This window comes from Arvicola amphibius, chromosome 9, assembly GCF_903992535.2.
Source record: "Arvicola amphibius chromosome 9, mArvAmp1.2, whole genome shotgun sequence".
In the NCBI taxonomy this organism is placed as follows: Eukaryota; Metazoa; Chordata; class Mammalia; order Rodentia; family Cricetidae; genus Arvicola; species Arvicola amphibius.
This window is the reverse complement of record NC_052055.2, coordinates 101948078-101971017: the sequence shown is the minus strand read 5'-3', so window position 1 is coordinate 101971017 and position 22940 is coordinate 101948078. Positions and strand designations below refer to the sequence as shown.

The 22940-nt window shown below is 51.6% G+C and overlaps 1 protein-coding gene across 3 annotated transcripts; it reads right to left on the bottom strand.

Moving 5' to 3' along the window:
* Positions 1-290: 290 nt before the first annotated feature.
* Dnajb12 (DnaJ heat shock protein family (Hsp40) member B12) lies at positions 291-22307 on the bottom strand. 3 transcript variants are annotated; one of them, XM_038343105.1, is made up of 9 exons: positions 22075-22307; positions 10035-10215; positions 8857-9002; positions 6955-7140; positions 6799-6878; positions 5380-5489; positions 3889-4061; positions 3080-3230; positions 291-2073 (listed from the first exon to the last, which is right to left on the bottom strand). In XM_038343105.1, exons 1-8 carry the CDS (start codon positions 22205-22207, stop codon positions 3109-3111), a joined length of 1131 nt encoding a protein of 376 aa, XP_038199033.1. In that variant the 5' UTR covers positions 22208-22307; the 3' UTR covers positions 291-2073; positions 3080-3108. The 3 variants fall into 3 exon arrangements, with proteins under 3 accessions (XP_038199033.1, XP_038199034.1, XP_038199032.1); XM_038343106.1 differs by having other exon boundaries at positions 3086-3230; XM_038343104.1 differs by having other exon boundaries at positions 3133-3230.
* Positions 22308-22940: the final 633 nt, after the last annotated feature.

Sequence of the window (22940 nt, the reverse complement as noted above, 5' to 3'; positions counted from 1 at the left end):
GATGGTGGACCAGAGCTGGCAAGACTCACTTGGGAATTTCCCGCCTGTCCCAGATCAGGAGTGGACTCCAGCACAGTCCACTGACAGGAAAAACAGAAGGTGTAAAGGGGTGATGGGCAGGTGCCCATCTAGGATTGATGCCTGGGACACCATGTTCTTCAGCCCCACAGTCATCTGGGCTCCATATCCTTTGTCGGCAGATTCTGAGGAGCAGGCTGGATGGTGTCCATAGCAACTGGTGGGAGCTCTATGCCCCAATCTCCTGCTCAATGCATACCCACCACTGCCAATGACATAATAAACATATATTTATAGATGTACAATATCAGAACTCTAATTCAAGAAATACAGCTTCTCAGGGGATCCTTTAGGATCTATGTTCTTATTGCACATGGCTCAGCCCCTCTAGGGACAGGTACCAAGACCGGACAGTTGGGGTGGTGGAGGCACAGCACCAGGACCACTGTGGGCGGGGTACTCTGGTCTGCACCCAGTTCTCATCATCTCTCTGCGCCAGGGTAGCCACTTCATTGCAGGGTGGGACCTTGTTTTAAAAAGAAACCGGATTTGACATTCCTAACCAAACTTCCTTTACCAGCAAGAATCCTATTTGTTAGGGGTTGAATTAAAGAGAGAGACCCTGGGGGGACAGATGCCACCTCTGGGCTGGCAGCTTGGGGAAGTAAGGCTTTGGAAGACGGCAGGTGCAACGCCACATCCACCGCCACAGGAAAAGTGAGAAACGACGGCTCCCAAAGGCCCATTATCACCGTGGGAGTAGACAACTCCCTCCTGCCCCTGGCAGCAATGGTTGTTTTGAGAAAATTCCGCATCTGAAGGGGAAAGCCATTCTAGTTGTTATGGATTCTTCATCCAGTGACTAAAGGTCTGGTAGAGTCCACTGTGGAAGTAAAGACAGGCGCCCACAGGCAACGGGCTCCTCTTCACAAGCTCGGCTGCACCTGGGTCCTGGCTCAACTCCTGGATGAAGAGCCTTCTCGAGTTCTTGGTGCACAACTTAGAGAAAACCTGTTGGCAATGGTGGAGCTGTGCCGTGGCACCTGTAAGGCAAACCCACCTGGGGACTTGGGTGGGGAAGAGGTATGGGTAGAAGGACTGGCTGCAGGGCTCCTGAGCACTAGAGTCGAGAGTCCACCTGAGGCTGGCCCAGGAGGAGGCAGCGTGAGGAGCTGGCCTCGCACCAGTAGGCCATCTGGGGTCTCTACCATGGCCCAATACTGACCACCTATCTATCTCCAGGGGTACCTTTCTCTGCCCCCAGCCTGCTCCCCCTACCTTAACCTTAAGCCTGGTGACCTTTGGAAGTTTCCTATGGATTTATACCACCACGATTACTGCTGCCATCAAAGCCAGGCTGGGGCTACGGGTGACTGACGCTAAGAGCATCTGACTTGACTTTCCGTGTGCGGTAGGCTACGGCTACTGTCTAACTTTTGAAAACCAGGCTGTCTTCTTACTTAAACAGACCTCATTTTCTAAAATATGGAAGAAATCAACTAGACATCTTAACCCAATCCCTGCACAGTTAAAAAAAGACTTTATATATATATATATATCTTTATATGTCTATTTACATATAAATAGATATATATACATACGTATGCATTTCTAAATTACATTCTCTGGAATTCTCTCCTCTCTATTCCTTGGCCCATGCCTCTGCCTGGCTTCTCCTGTAAGGTGACTGGTGCTGGCTCCTGGGAGGGGGGGGAGGAGAGACAGTGGGGAGTCCCCTCCCCCAGTCCTTCCCCACAGACATTTGCTGCAAGTTTTACATTCTACTTTCGTTGCCATGGTTTCTGTATCCTAGGAGCCGGCGATGTGGAGTTTCTTGCCAGCCTGGGAGGGGAGGAAGCAGCCCTGCAGCAGGCTTTCTTTCTTTCTGTCAGTCCTAAGAGCTTTCTGCAGTCACTGCTGAGAGAGGGCAGCTGGGCGGTGTTCGGCCTCTAGTTCCACTTTTTTTTTTTTTCCCTTGTATGTCTTTCCTTAAATATATAGTCCATCACCTTGGCTCAGTGTGTGTCACCAAAAATTCTCCAGGGATTTCATAGTCTGGGGAAAAGAGGGAGACAGTTAGGTGAGCAGCTGCAGCAGGCACCTCCAGCTCAGCCCCACATGTGAGCAGCTGGCCCTGCCCAAGCCCTGTGCGGTGTGATGAGCTACCCCAGAGCGGACATTGGCTAGCGAGTGGCCTTGGAGCAGTCTGCAGCTGGCTCTGTGTCAGGACACAGACAGAGGAGGGGGTAGGCAGGGCACCTATGCAAAGAACTGGCTCTGCCCACACTCTGCTGGGCTTGAGCCAGGCTACCCACTCGGGGCACTGGGAACTGAGCCCATAGCCCATTTGCCGGAGAAGGGGTGGAGGGGGTGGGGTGCCCCTTAATAGCAACTTTCACTTTTCCCCACCCCTCCCTTGCTCAGTGGCTGCTTTTGACCCTGAACTTGTGACCTTTTGTTCCCTTCTTCTAGACCACAGGAGAGATGCTGGGTGGGGCCGGATGCTCGTGGCTCCTAGGCTCCCAGGTGCAGAGCACTGGAGTGAGGGCCTCAGATACCCCCAGAGAGGGAGTGGTCAGGGGCCCACAGCCCTCTCCTGCCTGCGGATGGGCTGGTTCATCTTGCTCCATTTCCTCCTGCCTGGAAGGAGAGGGAGATGGGCTCACGGCCACTAACTCCCATGGATTTCCCTCTTTTCAGTGACCCAGTACTATGGGCACAGGCAATAAAAGCTAGGCTTGAGAAAGGGCTGAGTTGGCTTGATCATTGGAGTAGGTAAAGGAACCACAAGGGCCTCTGCCTTTTGGGTACCCCTGTCCTGGAACCGTGAGGAGGGTTAAGGCAGAACAGGGTCCATTGGGCAGGGTGACTGGAGGGCTGCCACAGGCTTCAGTTTTCCAAGGTGCCCAAAGCCTTCTCTGGAGGAGGCCGGAGGTGTCAGGATGTGAACAGTCTCTGCCATCATTACCAGGTTTCCTCCCTCCCTCCCCCTGCTTCCTCTGCTCATGACCAAGGCCAAGGCTGCCAGGGATTGCAGCAAAGAAGCAGTCCTGGCTCATACTTGGACCTGGGTGCTGTGCTGGCCCAGAACTATCCATGCAGGGAGGCCTGCACCTCTGACAGTCGACTGCAGCTCGGGGTGCCCATCTTCTGTGCTCTGTGGTACATGTCTGTGTCACCAAAGTAGCGGGCCCGATACAGCAAACCTTCCTCTGCAAAGAAAGGGGGCAAGGTCAGTGCTCCAAGACCTCCTGGGGTTCACCTGCCTGAACCCATGGTGAAACAGAAAGACAGGACCGGGAGCTGGGGCAGGGCTGGCCTCTCAGCAGGGGAGAACCTGAAGAAGAAGAGACTGAGCTCCCCTTTGGGAAGAGAGGTGACAGAGACACTCTCCCACAGAACACGAGGAGGCTAGCCAAGGAGAGAACCTATGGTCCTTGTGGCATAGTCCTAGCGTCTCAGATAGACCAGGGACATACACGATCAGTGCATGGCCAAGGGTTTCCAATCTGTCTCTTACACTCACCTCTAGCAACTACGACAGGCACCAGTGACCCATGACGACCTCGATGAAGTCATCAATTGGCCCTGGGCTTATAGCCCCAGGGGAACCTAGGAATGGAGTTCAAGTCTTGGCAGTAAGACGGCTGGCACAGGACAATGCCAGGTGCTGGGCAGCACTTGAGCCAGGTTTTCCTATTCTCAAGCACGGTTCCTGGCTGCCCCTTTCCAGCTATCACCAGTGCTGCTACTCCCACCCTCCCATGCTTGAGAACACAGACGAGTATCCACAGGTACACACTTACACACACACACACATTAGTGCACACACGCGCAGACATGAACACATGCACATGCATGTGCACTCACTCTGCTGCTTTTCTTTCCAGCAGTTGTTTCGGAGGTTGGCGATATAATCATCTTCCACATTCCGTTCCACAGTTTTGAGGCTGGAGCCCGTGTATTCTTCGGAAAAGGTGTCTGCCACATAGTACGTGACGCTCAGGTGGTCAGTGACTCGCTTGTGGACATGGCCCACCGACCTGACCAGAAACACAGCAGGCACAAAGTGGGCAGCTGGAAGGGTGATGGCCTGGTGGCGCACAGGCCACAGGAACAGCTGGCTCCCCAAAATGAAGGTCTGCAGCGAACGCGGAGTGCCCTCTGCTGCATGAATAGTCCAGCCCACGGCAACCCCCACCTTTAAGTGCTCTGCTGAGAACTGGGGCATGTGGGAGAAGCCCCGAGGAGAGGTCTGGGAAGCTGCTCTTGGCAAGGGTGTGGATTCTGCCTTCCCTGTCTCTAAGCTCAGGGATGTCCAGGGCCTGCCTGGAGTTTTGGGCCTCAGATTGAAATGAAAGCACAGAGCTGTGTCTCTGTCTCTAAATGGAGTGTGTGAGCATGGGTTGCGAGCTCATATTCAACTCCACAAGAGAAACCAAAAAGGAACAAAATGTCAGAAGAAGCTGTAGCCACAGGATAGGCGGGCAGCAAGAGAAGCCTTGACACCCACCAGGAGCCACTGCTCCAGGGAGGCAGCGCTAGCATGCCGCATTCTTTATCTGTCTCTAGCTGCTGGAGAAAGGTTGCATCTGGCTCCAGGCAAGCTGTATTGCTGAAGGAGCAGAGGCCAACTCTGCCCCCTGCTGGCTGAGGGAGCCTGCCAGGGCCTCGGCAGGGCAGTGGGAGGGCCAAGAGATCAGAGCTAAGGGCTTGCGGCCGGCCGCAGAAGCTGAGAACCCACTGTTCCTGGCACTAGAAAAAGACAGGCATTGACTCCTTTGAGGGTCAGCTCACTCACTCAAGCTAACCACTGGCCGTTGAGAGCACGCAGCCACTCAACAGACACTGCTGAGCGCGTCCAACGGGCGAGCCATCTCACAGGTGTTACTCACTAATTCCTCCCAGTAGATGGACGCTATTGTTTCCATTTTACAGATGAGGGAACCAAGGTTACAGGACTCACCTGGGGTCACAGCTCTCAACGCAGAACCAGGATGTAAGCCGCTAACCCCCTCTGAAGAACTAAACCCCTGTTCTTTCTTAGGGCTGCAGACAGACTGTAAGAGTAGAGGCCCTTTCAGGGTCAGCAAAGGTGGGGACCATGGTGGGAAGTCATGTTTATAAAATCAAGCAGGACAGTGTGTCGCCTCGAGGAGGGGCCTGGAACTTCTTTGGTGTTTTCTGAGGGGTCACGAGCCTCAAAAGTCTAAGGGGCTAAGCTCAGACAGTGTGCTTCTCGACCTAAGCCAGCTTTCTCTGCTATGCGTGGGTACCCGCTAGATCAGGATGGGAAGGTAGAGCTCTGGTGGGGACCGAGTTCCCCTATGGTGCTGGGCTGGCCCAGGGATGTGTACTCACGGTCTCGGGCTCAGGCTGTAGGGTGGGCTGGATACCATGAGCTGGCTGAGCGCTGACACCAGGATGAGAATGAGGATGGGCATCAGCTGGACAAACACTCCTAGCCCGCCCTGGAGGAAGGACGGCTGACGGTCAGAGCTCCCCAGCGTAACAGCACCTGTGATGCCCTCCCTCCCTTCCCTCCCATAATTCTCTCCCAGGACAGAAGATCCCCCGCATGGCAGCTTTTCCAGAAAAAGACAAAGCAAGCAGTGGCGAGCACATGGTGTGTGCAGATAGTCAAGAACAACCACCAGTGAGTGTAAGTGGCTGGAAGGGAGGCAGGCCGGAGAGAGAGACCTTCACAGTCACCACACAAATATACTGCCGACAGAAAAGCAGCTAATTAAAGGGTTGGGATGCAGTCTGTGGTAAGCAGCTTTTCTAGCATGAACAAGGCCTTGGGTTTGATTTGTAGAACAAAACAAGACAACTAAAAATAAATTCATTATATAAAAATCGTGATTTTAAAACCTCTTCTGTATGTTAGATATAAAGACATGCCTATAATCCTAACACCCGGGAGGCAGAGACAGGAGAATGGCTGAAAGTTGGTGTCCCAGACCAGCCATGGTTACATAGCAAAATTCTGTCTCAACCAAAAGTAGAGCTGGGCATGGTGACACTCAGCAGAGGCAGGCGGATCTCTGAGTTCCAGACAAGCAGTCTACATAGCCAGCCAAAGTGACATGACATACTGAGACTCTCTCAAAAAAACAAAACTACAACCAAACCAAAAACAAGCCCACCCCCAACGAAACAGATATGCTAGGCATGGTGCCTCAGACTTAATCCCAGGTTTTGGAAGGTGGAGATGGGGATATCAAGAGTTCAAGGTTGTTTTCAACTGCAGGGGAAGTCCAAGGAGAGAGGGGAAAGAGAGGAGGAGGAAGAGGGAGAAGGAAGAAAGAGAGAGAGAGAGAGAGAGAGAGAGAGAGAGAGAGAGAGAGGGGGGGGGGGAGAATGGGGGGGAGAGCACACAAGCCTGTGTCCCTCTGTTTTACGCTCTTCACTTGCTGACGGCAGTGTTTGGGTCTCAGCCAGCTGCCTGTGTTGATCTGTGGCATGCCAAATGTGTCTGAAACACTGCCTAGTTATAAAGCTTCTACTCACTTTCTAGAAGGCTAAGCACCCACGCAGGCCTTTTGGTTCTCTCATGACGTTTGTTCAGAAAATGTTACCTCAGCCTTAAGAACAAACCAACTCACAAAAATTCTGTTCTATCTGCTCCAAGCTATTATGCAACAGGAGTGTGGCTCCCTCTGGTGTCCCTTGGCAGAATGGCACTGGGAAGGCCGAAAGATGGCTCCTTGGCTTGGGAGTATATTAAGAGGATGAAGAGTCCCTTCTTTAGGGCTACCCCCCTGGTGGGTCACTCACATCACCCTGGTTCTCCCTGCGGTCCTGCCTCTGCTGGTAGGTGTATCGCATTCGGCCATTGCTGTAGACATGGACATTACCTGCAAGGTGGAAGTCCTGAGTCAGGGGCTATCGCTACCGTCACCCCCAGCGCGAGCTAGCGGCTTGTGGACTTACTGGAAGGAAAGCCACCACCAAAGAACATATTAAAGAGGTCTTCAGGGGAGATGTCGGCTTCAAAGCCTCGGTGGAAGTCCCCGTGGCCGTGGCCGTGCCGAGCAGCCTGGCTCTTGTCGTCACCAAACTGGTCGTACTGTTTCCTTTTCTCTGGGTTGCTGAGTACGGCATATGCTGTGCCGATGGCTGGAAGGGGTGAAAAGAGCAGGCCTTAGACGGCTGGGTATGGGTGGAGCCCCGATATAACCAAGAACTTGCTTCCTTTAGTTCCTGGGGATGGGGACAGGGCAGGGGGGACGACACTTAGGGTCAGAGACAACCAGACCATTGAGCAAGCATTGGGGAGCAGGTGATCAGGTGCACCCCTAAGCAAGTCTGTAGTCTGGGCTGTGAGGAGCACTAACACTCAAGCTCCCTTTATCATTCATTCATTCATTCATTCATTCATTCGTTCGTTCATTCAGGGTTCCTACTACATCATCTAGACTGCCAGAATTGTCCAGGAACTTGTTAAGTAGCCCAGGTTGCCCCCAACTCTTTATTCTTTTGCCTCTGTGTTGGGGTTGTAGGCATGACCTACACACCTGTTTCAGGTGTGTCTAGCTCAAGTACTTTCGCGCTGCACACTCTCACCTGTGGGGTGCCCGAGACAGGGTAATACAATCCTGAAGTCAGAGTGTGACCCAAAATAGCAGACATGAGGCCCTTTGTTGTAAACAGAGGAGCAGCAGGCACTGCTGGGAAGGGACAACTCTCTGCTTTCTGGTAATGTGGCCAGGACGAATCTGCTCTCCCCAAGGCCCAGGCCCCAGCTGCTGTTTTCTGCTTGGCACTGGGGCCTCCCTGCCAGCGCTCCCAGGGCAGAAGGTCAGCGCCTCCCAGAGCCTGCTTCCCCTCCGCTCGCCCAACTCACAGCAGTGGGCTACAGACCCGTTTTGGAGCTTGCAGCCCTGCGCGGGAGGACGGAATCCTCCTTTCCCATCTGATAAGGCAGATTCACTGTCGCAGGCTTCCTACTCTACTACAGCTCTGACCCAGTCCTACACAACAAGGCTCAGTCACCACACTATTCCCCGAAGGGGACAGTACCCAGGGACCAAGAAAATGCAAGGCCCTTGCAACACGGGGCTGGCAAGGAGGCATGGAGGCAGTGCACATGTGTGCCAGGGAGGGGCAAAGATGAAACTCCAGGTGCATAAAGGATGGTTGATGGCTTTGGACAGAGGTGGCACACCCATTCCAAAGACCAATGGGCTCTGGGGTCAGAAGATGCTCTGTCCCCAGCGCAGGCCGGGATACGTTGTGGGAAGTGACACGGACAAGTGTCCTGAAAAAGTCCTCCATTACGGGGTGCCCTGCACCTCAGGACAGGGAAGCTGCTGCTAGAAGTGTGGGTCAGAATTCTGCTCCTGCCCCCAGTACAGTGTGACTCTGGAGAAGCCACCAGAACTCTGCCCCTGCCCCCGGTGCACTGTGACCCTGGAGAAACCACCAGAACTCTGCTCCTGCCCCCGGTGCAGTGTGACCCTGGAGAAGCCACCAGAATTCTTCCTGGCTCCTCCACTGGAACCCAGAAAATGAAGGGGAGGCAGGGTTGGCACTGTGTGAGACTCTGCAGCCTATGTGGCTACTGGAACCTTCTCAGGGAACAGTTCTGGGATTGTAATCACACCTGAGACTACTTTCTTCTCCCCTCCACCTCCCAAGTCTTGGGAAAGCTGCCTTGGTCCTGTATTATCAGACAGGAGATAAAAACACCAGAATGCTTGGGCATGGTGGTATACACCTTTAATCCCAGCACTTCGGAGGCTGAGGCAGAGGGATTGCTGCGAGTGCCAGCCCAGCCCAATCTACCTAGAAAGACAAACAAGCAAAACCCCAAATACCCCAGGGCTGGCTTACCTTTGAAGGCTTCGGTGGCACCAGGCGCATGGTTCTTGTCTGGATGGAACTTGAGGGCCAGTTTGCGGTAGGCCTTCTTCAGGTCCTCGTCTGAGGCACTTCTGCTCACCCCTAGGATCTCATAGTAATCTTTACACTGCTTGACCCTAGAATAGGGGGAAGAGCGTGACAGGGAGCCTGAGGTGAGGTGTGGAAACAGGCAGTGTGTGGCACACAGCTCAGGGCAGGTGTGGGGGACCAGAGACGGGTCAGCTGTCTGACTCGAGGGGCAAGGGAGACACAGGGAGTTCTTTGGCGTGGGGAACTGGTCAGGGCCTGCTGGAAACACCATAAATACACTTAGGACTTGACAGGGGGAGCTGCTGTCTTTGGCCAGGTGAGCATCCATTGCCTCCAGTGGCTCCCTTGCTGGAAGCTGCTTTGGAAGGACCATGAGTGTCCATCAGCCAAGGGCAGACGCGTGCTGACAGCAATGGCAGGCGTCTGCTCATCCCAAGCACAGGACCCTGAGGAAATGCTGCTTTTTTTGCAACATGCCTCCTCCCTGGGTCTTTGGGGGGGCCCACCCTCATTGGCATTCTCTAGGAGTCTGCTTCTGTTAGCTGCAGCTGGTGGAAACACATGGTTCAACTGCCTGGATTGGACAAACTACTTGGTCACACTTACTCACACTCAGCTTGCCTGCCAGAAGGTGTGAACTTGACCTCAGAAGGTTTCTGAGGTTAGCTGGTGGGAGGAGGAGGGTCGGGAGGGCCTAGTCCTGAGCGGTCCTGGCTGGTGTGTCAGGCCCAGGAGAGCGTCACTCTGCAGGGCTGCCCGCCTTGGTGGCATAGCTTTGCCTTTGCCTCCTGCCCACAGGCTCTGCTCTAAAAAGGCCTTTGTTGGGGTTGGGGGTGGGGGTAGAATCTGGAGAGCAAGATGGCGATGTCTTTGTGTGGCAAACAGAACTGTGGGAGGCCTAGGGCTGGTGGCCAAGGGCAGAGGAACGCATCGGTCAGCAATGTCTCCAGTCTGGACTGTCAGCGGCTGTGGTGTGGGTGCGTGGTGAGGTCCTGGCTCCCACCATGTAGGAAATGAAGCCAGACCTCCTCCATCTCCCAACACTCTTCCAGGTCACAGGATGAAGGGAGGAAGGCTTCCCTGACCCTCCCCAGTCCCCCAGCCCATGGCCTCTCTACCTTTTCACAGCTGCGACTTGCTCTGAGGTGTAGCCCTTGGTGCTCTCTCCTCCTCCGGCCTCGCCATTGGCTGAGGGGGTTTCGGTCCCGCCTGCCTTTCTGTGGGTGGTGTGGGATGTGTCTGTGGGTTGGGGTTGATCACCGGCAGACTGTGCCTTCTGATTGAGGGACTCGATCAGATCTGTGAAGGAAAAAGAAGCCACTGAGGGGTCACTTGGCAGGTCTGTCCTGTTGAGCCCGACCCCTCCCTCCATCCCACTCACCACCCTTCCAGCAAACCACTGCTCTCCTGACGTAGACCAGTTCTTTAAGGGGCCCCGGATCTCCAGAATAGGAATATTATAGATTTTAAAATATTTGCAATATTAAATTTATTAACAGGTCCATGTGATTCATATAAATGAAGTAATCGCCTTCCTTATTTTCAGATATTTTGCTTACATATGCATTTATTTTCTTTCTCAATAAGTTAAACAAACAAACAAATAACAAAAACCAACAAAAAAAGAGGAGCGGGTGTGGTGGTGTACACCTTTAATTCCAACACTCTGAGGCAAAGGAAGGGGTAGTAAGGGGGTCTCCCTGAGTTTAAGGCTAGGCTGGTGAACGTGGTGAATTCTAGGCCCGCCAGGCCCGCAGTAAGACTCCACTAAAACAAACATCAATCCAAAGAAACCCCACATTCACACCCTATAACAAGATGCCTGGGTGAGATTGGCTCAGCAGGAAGATGAGCCCGCAGCCAACCCTAAGGACCTGAACTGGATCCCCAGAGCCCAGAAGGGAGGAGGACCAACTCCTGCAGACTGGCCTCTCATTTCCGCATGCAAATCCCATACACACACAGAAAGAATGAGTGAGAGACAGACAGACAGCCAGAGAGGAGGGAGAGGAGAGCAAGCGCAGTGGGACATGGGAGCATATGCTCTGAGTTCCAGGCCAGCTAGGGATACACAGTAAGACCCTGTCTGAAACAAACAAATAAATAAAAAAGTTAAATTAAAGAACATTCAAGATTGACTAATGAACCCAGAAGTATTTAATCTAGAATTCAGTCACTTTTACTGTTTTGTTGTTGCTTGTTTTTAGACAGGATCTTGCTATGTAGTCCAGGCTGGTCTCAAATTTCACCACCCTCCTGCCTCAGCTTCCCAAGTGCTGCTGTGCCAACTTGATGCCACCCTGGTATTTCTTTCAATGTGCTTGTTTGTTTTACTAGGCTTTTTGTTCTTTTAGGAATTGTTTTTCTGCTGGAACTGGGATCTACATGCCCTTCCCTCTCTCTGCACTGCATCACACTCTCTAGGGAACTTCCTAATGTGTTTCCTCTTTTATGTGGTTCTTTAAAATGCTTTAATAGTGCCGGGCAGTGGTGGTGCACAGCTTTAATCCCAGTACTCGGGAGGCAGAGGCAGGCGGATCTTTGTGAGTTCGAGGCCAGCCTGGTCTACAGAGAGTCCCAGGTCAGCCAGGGCTGTTACACAAAAAAACCCTGTCGAGAAAAACAAACAAAAGAAAACAAAACAAAAGAAAAGAATAATAAATCTGAGGCCAGCCAGTGGTGGCTTATGCTTTTAATCCCAGTACTTGGGAGGCAGATCGCTATGAGTTCGAGGCCAGCCTGGTCTGGTCTATAGAGAGTTCCAGGACAGTCAGGGCTACCTGGAGAAAAAAAAACAAACCAAACCAAACCAACAACAAAACAAAACAAAACAAAAAAACCCTACTTTAATAGTAAATGAATATTATTTGTGCAAAGCTAACACTAAGTCCAAGTTAATTGTTTCCTAGTCCAAATGTTTGCTTATTTACACAGGGCATCAGAATTATAAGCTGTTCAATATTCCTAGTTTAGATTTAATAGTAGTAATTCCTTTTAACTGAAAACAGTAGTTTTTCCGTTATTATGGTAAAATAGAAAATTCACCATCTTAACCCTTTGTGTATGGGCCGAGGTCACCCAGGGATACCTTCCGCAGTTCCTCTCCATACCATTTTTGAGATAGGGTTTCTCACTGAACCTGGGGCTTTCTGACTTGGCTAACTGGTTGGCCAGAGGACCTCATCCCACCCCATCCTCCTGTGCTGGGGTGACAGGAGAGTACAACCCAGCCTGGGCTTGGTTAGTTGTTGGGGGCCTGGATTCAGGTTCTCATTCTTTTTTTTTCCTTTCCTCCCTTCCTCCTTCCCTCCCTCCCTCCCTCTCTCCCTCCCTCCCTCCCTCCCTCCTTCCTTCTTTTTTTTCTTTCTTTTTTTCCAAGACAGGGTTTCTCTGTGTAGCCCTGGCTGTCCTGGGACTCTCTCTGTAGACCAGGCTAGCCTCAACTTTACAGAGATCTGCCTGCCTCTGCCCCCCCCCCCCCGAGTGCTGGGGTTCAAGACGCGCGCCACCACACCCAGTTTCGGTCTTCATTCTTCTGTGGCCAGCACTTTGCAGACTTAGTGCCTATCCTCTAAGGGTAGAATTCTAGGACACAGGTGATTTTATTTTTTGGACATTTTGTAGCCCAGGCTGGCCTTGAACTTCCTACACAGCTAAGGACAATCTTGAATATCTGGATACTCCACTTCTGCCTTCCAAGAGACTGACAGCCTGAGCTACCTCCCATGGATCCATTACCAATCACCTCTATTCTCTGACCAAACACAGGCCTCAGGCATGCTGAGCAAGCACCCTGCCATAGAGCAACACCCCAGCGCTCGCTCTCTCTCTCTCTCTCTCTCTCTCTCTCTCTCTCTCTCTCTCTCTCTCTCTCTCTCTCTCTCTCTCTCCCTTCCCCTCCCTCCCTCCCTCCCTCCCTCCCCCCCTCTCTCTAAGTCTCATCTTTTACTGTGTATTGATGCTTTGCTTGCACGGATGCCTGTGCAGCACATGCACGCCTGGAGTCTAGAGAGGACAGAAGGGGGCATCAAGACCCCTGAGACTGGAGTTGCAGAACGTTGTGAGCCATGTGGGTGCTCGAGATCAAACCTGGGTCCTTGCTTTGTAGACCAGCCTAGCCTTGGACTCTTAGAGATCTGCCTGCCTCTGCCTCCTGCATGCTGGGATTAAAGGTTTACTCAGCCAGTGCTCTTAAGTGTTGAGCCTGCTCTCCAGTCTGACCCTTCAGAGTCTTTAAGTCCAAAGCAGTATGTTCAACAGACATCCTCTGCTGGGTGGGAGAGGGCACAGCCTTCTGCGGGCGGGACTGGTTGGGAAGGTTAATTTCTGGAGCCTTTGCTTAGAGTGATGAGGAATGGGGGAAGTAAACCTGTCCTATGAGTTCAGAGCTGGAGACTCAGGAAAATTCCCGTGTGCTCATTTCTATAGTCGGGTCTCTTTGTGGTACTAGGGATGGGAACTAGGATATGGACCACTGCCGCTGTGGAATTACCCTTCTGTACACTGTGTGAATATATATCTCTATGATTGATTAATAAACAAGCTGACTGGCCAGTAGCTGAACAGGAGAAAATTAGGCAGAAAAGCCAAACAGAATGCTGGAAAGAAGGGTGGAGTCTGGAGTCCAGTCAGCCGCAGAGGGAGCAGGAGATGAACATGCCATGCTAATAAAGGTACCATCACATAGCAGAACATAAATAAGAAATACGGGTTAACTTAAAATGTAAAAACTAGTTAGTAATAAGCCCGAGCTATTGATCAAGCATTTATAAGTAATAGTAAGTCTCTAAATGGTTATTTGGGAACTGGCGGGAGGGAGAGAAACATCTTGACTACAGATCATGATAGGTAAATGTTCTACCATGTAGCTAGTCCCTTGGCCCTACTGTTATATTTTATTTATTTATCTAGGCAGGGTCTAATGTAGGCCAGACGACCATCCAACTCTCGATGCAGCTGAGGATAAACTTCCTGCTTCCACTTCCTGAGTGCTGGGATTACAGTTGTGTGCCACCAAGTCCCAATTATTACTGCTTAGACATATTTATTTGCTTTCAGGTGGACAGGTGCTTTGCCTGCACATATGTCTGTGTACCATGTGCATTTCTGGTGCCCACAGATCCCCTGGGACTGGTGTTATAGACAGCTGTGAGCCACCATGTGGTGCTAGGAATTGAACCTGGGTCTTCCCCAAGAGCAGCCAATGTTCTTAACTGCTGAGTCACCTCTCCAGCCCTATGGTTATACTTTTTAAACAGCTGGCCATGTCAAATCACGTCAAATCTACTTCAGTGGGGTCTATATGAGATGTCACCCTAAAATGGGATCATGGTGATTCAAATCTAAGCTTTTGGTTCCTTCTGACTTAGCATCTCCAAACCCTAGAAAATGCCAAGTCATTGGAGGTTACAGTGTCTTGGCTAGAATCCCAAAACTCTCGAGAGGCTCCTGGGAAAATATGTACTGAGATCCTTGTTGGGACCCACGATACCTTGGGCCAGGGAAAAACGATGGCACAACTCAGACCAGAGTTCTTCCTGGTCTCAGGAGTGACAGCATGGCACCAAGAGCCAGACACCTTCCTCCGCTATATATCTCGGTCATACCCAAGGCTGGCTCTGGAGGACCACTGCCCCCAGCCACGGCTGTCTTAGTGCAGAAAACCTGCTCCATCTCACTGGGATTGGGCAATTCAAACAGAGGAGCTGAAAGCAGAGATTATGGCACAAAGGGAATGTAGGCTTTGACTGACCTCGAGGCAGTACATGGAGAAGCATTAGGAGCTGGGCATAGTGGTGCACACTTGTAATCCCAGCCACACACACATACACACCCCGCGGGGTTTTTGAGACAGGGTTTCCTCTGTGTAGCCCTAACTGTCTTGGAACTTGGTGGTAGATCAGGCTGGCCTTGAACTCAGAGATCTGCCTACTTTTGCAGTCCAAGTGCTGGGATTAAAGGTGTGTACTACCACCACATGTCCATAATCCTAGTTCCTGGATGCTGAAGCAGGGGGATTTTGAATTGGAGATTAGCCTAGGCCACATAGAGAGTTTGGGCCACAGGGTAGGACACTGTCTCAAACAAGATTAGCAGCAACCATCTTTCTTCTTTCCTGCTTTGGAGATAACATCATGCTACATAGTCGAGGTTGGCCCCCAAAATTATGACCCTCCCAAATACTGAGATCACATGTATGTGCCAACACAGCTGACATGCAATGGCCATTTCTGTTAACTGTCACTGAGTGTTCAGTGTGTGTGAGGCCGGCACCACCACGTGGCCTATAAAAATTAGCTCACTTAATCATCACAGCAGCCTCAGAAGGGAGGTGGCACCACCCACTACCACTCCCCTCAGGGAGAAGGTGCTGTGGCAGAGGTGCACAGGTCCCCACTTGTTAACTCTGTGGCTATCCCCAGCTGTGTCTCTGGAGGGAGGCACTCCGGATGTTATGTTCATAGAGGCCAGATTCAATGTGCAACTCTGCCCCTTACCAGCATAGGAGTATGACCCTGGCTGATCCGGGACACTTACTGGCAGCTCGGTTTCCTCAGAGTGACGGCATCAGGAGGAAATAAGCTAACAGACGCATGTAGTCTGGAGACTGGCAAGGGATCAGGGTCAAAATATCCCAACCTGCGTGACCAATGGCCAGAGGAGCAGCTGGTTGGGAGGGGAGGAAAGCTGTGGGTTGGGGCCAGAGGTGGCTTAGGTGGCTCAGGCCACGAGACACCAGGCATGATGCAGGCAAAGCAAGAAACCAACAGATAAAACAGGGCTGGTCCTGAAGGCAGCGGGAGGAGCTGGCTCCCTGTGGGTTTGAACCACAGTGGTGCCTGCTTTGATCTCTCTGGAAGTTGTCTGTGGTCCAGGCTCAGCCAGCCGTGCATGTCCCAGGGACAATCTCACTAGCAATCCAACCAACAGCTGCATAAGTACTCCTCATCAAGGACTCTGAGGCTCTCTAGGCAGCTCCATTGGTCAGCCGCTCTCACTGCCCTTCACTGCACAATCAAAAGGGAGTGGGGATACACTCGGGATCACTCAGAAAGTTCCCAGAGTGAGTTGAAAACGCAAGACTTCTGGTTGCTGGCAAGCTGGTCTCGCCACTGGTCTGAAGGTCTGCAGCATGAGATAGTCTCATCCTGACTCATCAGTGCATCCCCTGTGATACACTGGCTGGTAGACAATGTGCAATGACACAAAAGAGTTAGGTAACAGGCCAGCTGTGTGCTAACCTTAGTTCTGTGTGGGCCTGGGGTACCAGTGAACCACGGAGGAATGGGTGGGCCTGGGGCACCAGTGAACCACAGAGGTACGAACCATGGTCTGGTACTTGGGATGGGAGGCATGAAGACTGCTAAAGTCCAGGGGATTGATACCAGCCTGGGCACCACAGTGGGATGCTGTTACTTCAACAAAAAAAGGGGGAGAGGAGTAAAGACCAATCAAACAAACAGCCCTGTATGGTGGCTCAAACCTTTAATCCTAGCACTTGGGAGACAGAAGCAGGCAGATCTTTGTGAGTTTGAGTCTAGTCTGGCCTAAAAAGCAAGTTCCAGGACAGCCAGGGCTACATAGAAAGACCCTGACTCAAAAGCAAAACCCCAAACAGAAAGGCAGGAAATCAGTAAGAAAAGGCCACAGGGGCCGGGTGGTGGTGGCACACACCTTTAATCCCAACACTTGGGAGGCAGAGGCAGGTGGATCTCTGTGAGTTGGAGGCCAGCCTGGTCTACAAGAGCTAGTTCCAGGACTGGCTCCAAAGCCACAGAGAAACCCTCTCTCAAAAAAACCATTAAAAAAAAGAAAGAAAAGAAATGAAAAGAAAAAGCCATAGGGTAACTGAGGAACTAGTGGAAGATTTACAGCTGCCAAGACCTCCTGCCCTTCCTCACACTAGGCGGAGACTTGGATAAATCAACACAGCTTCTCTAGACATTTCCCTCCTATAAGCTGTGTGAGAAGGTGGACAGGGCTTAGCATGTGGCTAGCAATTGTCACAGACTTGCTCCTGTCACTTTTATTGTTGGGCAAGTAGCTGAGTGCCTGTGGTGCTCAATGTGAGTCAAGGAAAGAGCTCAGTCTGGGGACAAAGCCTGGGGCTGCTGACATTCAGCAGAGAGCACATGCCTGCACATGCCACTGTAGCTAATTCCTCAGTAGAGACTTGACCCTTGTCCCTGGATGCTTGGAGGAGCAGATGAAATTCAATAAAATTCAGAGAAGGGAAGGACCAGGGAATCACACAGGGGGACTGACCTAAACGGACAATTCTACTCTGCATCTCACTGGTGTTAGAGTTCTCCCTCCCACTGACTCTAAAGGCCCAAATCCCTTGGTGATCAAGCTTCCCCTCCTCTCCCATGGCCTTGCCAGGGTGGCCTTTGACTCTGTGCAGCCCCCACAGTGAGTCACTTCATAGAAGCTTGGGCAACATGAGCCGTAGGTACCTAATCCACCCAACTCTCCCTTTGGAGACTGAGTTTGGAAACTTAGATTCTCCTAGGGAAACTGAGTCCTAATTATATTCTCAAGACGTTCCTGCAAAATGTGCTATCTTCCATTTTCTTTGAGACAGAGTCTCACTGTGTAGTCCAGGCTGACCTGGAATGAAAGCCCCTCTGTCTCCTGTGGGCCTCCCAGGGCTGTGATGACAGATCTGTGCCACCATGTCCCCACCAGGCCCCATTCTTTCACCCACTTCACTAATATCAGGTGAGGCCAGTGACCAACAGGTCAACAGATGATGGGTAGAACATCCCAGTAAAAAAGTTGGACACGGTGCTGCACGCCTTTAATCCTAGCACCTGGGAGGCAGAGGCAGCCAGATTTCTTTCAGTTTCAGGTCAGCCTGGTCTACAAAGTGAGTTCCAGGACAGCCTTTTCAATGAGACCTTCTTAAAAAATGAAACGCCCAGAAAAAGACGATGACTGCATCGCTTCTGCTGTGGCCTCCCAGCAGTCCTGTTCCTGCCCCACAGTGCGGTTGTCCAGTTGTGGTGTCTCACTGTCCTGCCTCCACAGCGGGAGTTGCAAGCCCCCTCTTCTCCTTTCCATGGTGAAAGCAAACACAGGAGGGTCTTCAACTCTTGTTTGAGCCCCTTAGCTGACCCCTCCCTTCACCTGCCCTTTACCTCCCGGAGATCGGCGCCTTGACTTTGGCCCTCCATCCTTTCCCTTCTAGTCTTCGACCCGTCCCTTTCCCGACAACTCCACGTCTCCCCGGCTACTGCCTCTGTCATCTCCCGGGACTACTCTGCTGCGGCTCCAGCTAACTTGCACTGGCTAAGGGCAGGTGTGATGCTTGGTTGTCCGCCAGGCAATGACGTCTCCATGTGCCCCGCTTTCCCAGGTGACCTCAGCTGTGCCCATTTCCAAAGAGAGTCAGCAAACTGGTGACAACAGTCTTCCAAACTGAACCTGGTGCTTCCTCCTGGGCTCGGGACTGGTGGCTCCCCAAGAATGTTTCACCTGCACTTCCCATTCCGCCCACCTCTTCCCATCTACTCTTTTTGGCTTGGGCCTTTCGGGATCACAAAAGTTGACCTCAATTCCCCAGTGTCGGGTTGGAGAGATGGCTCAGTGGTTAAGAGCATTGCCTGCTCTTTCAAAGGTCATGAGTTCAATTCCCAGCAACCACATGGTGGCTCACAACCATCTGTAATGAGGTTTGGTGCCCTCTTCTGGCCTGCAGACACACACACACACAGACTGAATATTGTATATGTAATAAATAAATATTTAAAAAAAATTCTCCAGCGTCCATCCATCGTATCCCACCATTATCACAGGATGGCGCTTCATCTTTGCATTCCTCCTTACGTCATCATGTCCTAACCTATTTGGGGACAACAGCCTTCTCATCAATCTTTTAGGCTTTAGGCTGTCTCATTCTCTCTCTCTCCTTCCCCTTTTCTAGCTCAGGTTTTTTTTTTTTTTTTTTTTTTTTGAGACAGAGTCTCAATATGACACAGTCCAGGCTGGCCTCAAACAATCTACTGTCTTCATCTCTGAATGAACTGCTGGGATATAGGCATGCACCATCATACCTGACCTCATGCTTTTTTAAGAACAGTAGCCTTTCCGCCCTTTTTGGTCTCTCCTAGCCCAGGCTGGCTTTGTTATGCCTGGAACTCTAGCTTCCAAGTGTACACAGAGGTACGAGGGGCTCGGCTGCCTCTCCTGACGAAGCAAACCTCTCTAGCTCCCTCTATACAGAACAGAGGGAAAACCCTTGGTCTAGCAGGAAAGGAGCCCCAGTCTGGCCCCATTCCATTTCCTAAATTGGACCCTCTATATAAATTCCCATTTCACTTGCCTCTAAACCTCCCTACACACAATCCCTGCCCAAACCTTTTCAAACTTCCGGCCTCCAGGTCTTCTCCCAGGATGTCTTTCCCGCTCCTCCCAACAAAATAATGTTTGAATGTTGCCTGATTTCTTTCTTTCTCCTTCAAGACAGGGTTTTTCTGTGTAGCCCTGGCTGTCCTGGAATTTACTATTGAGACCAGGCTGGCCTCGAACTCAGATCCGCCTGCCTCTGTCTCCCGAGTGCTAGGATTAAAGGCTTGTGCCACACGCGCAGCTATGATTGTGGCCTCATTTCCTACAGCCTGCAGCCCTTCCCTCTGTGAGATAACATTATTTATGTGCCCTCATTACAGCTCGCAACACCTTATGATATAATGGTTGGGAGATTATTCTCCATACCCTCCCAACCCCCAAGGCTGTGAACTCACAGGTGGTAGGGAGTGGACTTTTCATAACTACCCTGAGTCCTCAGCATCTAAACAACCCTGGCTATTTTTCTGTTAAATCACTGTTATCACCAGCCCTGCAATCTTTTTTCCTCTGGAAGTTTGCTCCTTTCGGATCTTGCCAATCCTGCTGAACCACCTGGCATTAAGGAGTGAACTTTGCAGGCCAAACAAAGTAGATTCTCAATATCACATACTTTTTTTTTCCCTTAAAGACAAGGTCTTACTATATAGTCCAGTTGACCTCAAACTTGCAGCAATTCTCTTGCCTAAGCCTCCTGAGCTCTGAGATCACAGGCATGGGCCACCATACCGGTCATAACCTGTTGCATTGAATAAACACTTGGAATGAACTATCCAAAACACTAAATGTAGACAATCACCTAATATTTTTTTAACCAACATTTCCCTTGCCCAGGCCCAAACTAGCCTTATATCCTAGTCAGTTCAGTGCAAGGCTTTTATTAGTTTATGCACACGAGGCACGCATTCTGTCCAGCAAAGATGTAACAAATATCCAACAGGTGGGCCTGCGAGACGGCTTAGCCGGTGAAGGCGCTCACTGCCAAGTCCACCTAACCGAGTTCGATCCCTGGGACCCACAAGATGGAAGGACACAACGGACTTTGACTTCAATAAGTTATTTCTGATCTCCACAAGAATGAGTGAAAACACACGAGAACAGCAAGCCCCGGAAGGACACCCTGTCCAAGTTCCTGAACTAGCACAGGTGGCTTCTGCCATGCCCTTCCGGTCCTGTTTCATCAGCTTTCTTAACTGCCCCTTAGCCCCAGCAGCAATCAGCTGGAATGCTGACAATCTGCTCCCCCCCACACACACACCCGTGTTCCCCATTTAAAAAGAGGGAACTCTCCCAAAGGGGAGCAGTCCTGGAAAATACAGACTGAAACCCTCTCCTAGAGGAGGCAAACAGGCCAAAGATCAACCTGCAGAGTCAGGAGGGAGGAAAGTTCAGAAATCTGGCTGCTTCGCCTGCCAGCACTCCTGTTTCTCCATTTCCAAACGTGGGCAGGGAAGGTGAGGGGCAGGCTGCCGCTCTTCATCCTATTAAACACCTATGGGGTCTCTATGGGGTATTGTAGCTGAGTCCTATCAGGAGTCCCTTATTGCTGAGATATTTCTCACCTACAGAGTGATCCGGATAGTGGCTCTGTCTTCCTGACAAGATCAGTGAAAACACAATAGGGAAGGACCTTCTACCCTGAAAAGTTCTTGTTATCTGCATTATCTGCTCCAACTCCCTTGCAGATAAGCAAATGAGTTCAGAAATGTCACTTGGCAGTAGCCTTGAGGAGTCGCGGGTCTCTTAATTCTGAAGGCCTACTACGTCAATTTACTAAGTCCACTGGCACAAACCCTGTGCGTCTTTTCTCCTTTCAGGATGGTATTACTTAGATTACAGACACAAAAAAAGAAGGGATAGCCGGGCGGTGGTGGCCCACACCTTTAATTTAATACCAGCGCTGGGGAGGCAGAGGGAGGCGTATTTCTTTAAGTTCGAGGCCAGCCTGGTCTACAAAGCGTGCTCTAGGACAGTCAGAGCTGTTACACAGAGAAACTCTGTCTCGAAAAACCAAAATAATAATGCTACCACTACTACTACTAATTATAATAATGAGACTACCAGGTAAAGTGAGGCGACCGGTAGCAGAGACAAGCTCACTATTCCCTCCTTGGTTTGAGAGATCTCAGCCCTCGGCTACTGAGCTGCCTGGTACTTAGCAGCCGTAGCAGTCCATATGACCCACCACCCATGTCTGCTGGGGACGAAGGTGGGATGGAGCGGTTGACCCTGGGATCTTCAACAATCCATCCACCCCGAAACTCGGCGTTCAAGAGACCGCAGGAGGTACTCCGAGGTGGAGTGGCTTATTTCGCGAAGGGTTCTCTGATTCGCGCGAATGAAGATCCGAAGGTGCCTTTCTAGGAATTCCCTCCCTGTCTAGAACCCATTCTCCCTTAGAATAGTTATGTTTATTTTCCTGAACTATAATATTTCCCAGGCCGGCCACTGGCCCTGAGCCATCGAACAGCCCCCTGGGAAAAGTAGTTCGCTTTCCCTTTCACGTGAGTTCACTTCGCCTGGTCTCCCAGCGCGTCTCCTTTCCAGAAACCTCATATTCCAAAGGGTTCCACAAGCACTGGAGAGACTTGAGAGCCAGGCCTTCGGAGGTCTCCAGGGGTCCAGCGGCCCACAGAGGCTCGAGACCGCAGAACTACGAATCCCAGCAGCGCCCGCGCGCACCAGTGCGCAGGCGTAGCCGCGCCTCGCCACCCCTCCCCCCCCTCCGCCAACTGCTCCCGTCGGTCCGTTCCCGTGTTCCCCCCATCCGTGCTAATGTCCCTCTCGGTCCCTGCGGCGCCTCTCACTTACCGCTGGCTCGCGGCGTCGGGTACAGCCGCTGCGCCTTCTCCAGGAAGCGCAGCGCCCGTTCGGGCTGGTTGCTCTGGATGGCCTTGAGGGCGATGCTGATACAGCGCTCGGCTTCATCCTTGTTGGATTCCATGGCGGAACCCGAGCGCGGAACCAGGGAGGGGGAGGCCGGGCGAGCGAAGGGCTGCGCCAGCCGCCGGCGCGTCGCGGGGCAGGCCGGCGCGGAAGGATGACACAACCCTCCGCCCCTCCTTCCCGGTATTTGTGTGAGGGTTGAACCCGGGCGGGAAGCCCTACCGTATGTCTCCTAAGACATGGGCGTTCGGTTAGGAGGCGCTGAGACTCGCGGGATCTCTAGAGCGCAAAGCCTGAAGTTGAGCGTGCGCTCGCGTTCTTGGTGGGAGCCTTTGGAGTTCCAGTCCGAGACTGGTTATCGAACAGATGTTTACCGAATTCCCACTGAGGTCAGGCGCTCTTGGTGGATGTGGCAGTGGGGTCGCAACAAAGCCCTCTGTTCATAGAACTTTTGTGAGTGGAGAGAAGTCCAGTAAACGGACACATTCAGATAGTGACACAGACAAGGAAAATAGCGAAAAGCAGTAGGGAGATCGGGGCTGGGGGTACTGTTTAAAATAGCTTAATATATCAGAAGCTCATTTTACATAATTCTTGAGAAAGAGGAACACGTGACTATCTGAAGGAAGGGTGGTTCGAGTGGAAGGAGCAACAAAATGTTGAGGCTCCGAACGGGGATTTTCGGGGCGAGCTATTGGAGATTGAGGAGGAGTTTGTAGGAGTCCCTACAGAGTGGAGCCAGTCAGGAAGCTGCTCAGCCGGACCTCTCACTCCACTGACAGCAGCTTTGT

Coding starts and splice junctions, on each gene's coding strand:
- Dnajb12 (XM_038343104.1), bottom strand. CDS start 22,207: ATGGAATCCAACAAGGATGAAGCCGAGCGCTGTATCAGCATCGCCCTC. Junction 9,003..10,034: donor CAAGTCGCAGCTGTGAAAAG/GTAGAGAGGCCA, acceptor CCCCTATTCTAG/GGTCAAGCAGTGTAAAGATT. Junction 6,879..6,954: donor TGGTGGTGGCTTTCCTTCCA/GTAAGTCCACAA, acceptor TCCACCTTGCAG/GTAATGTCCATGTCTACAGC.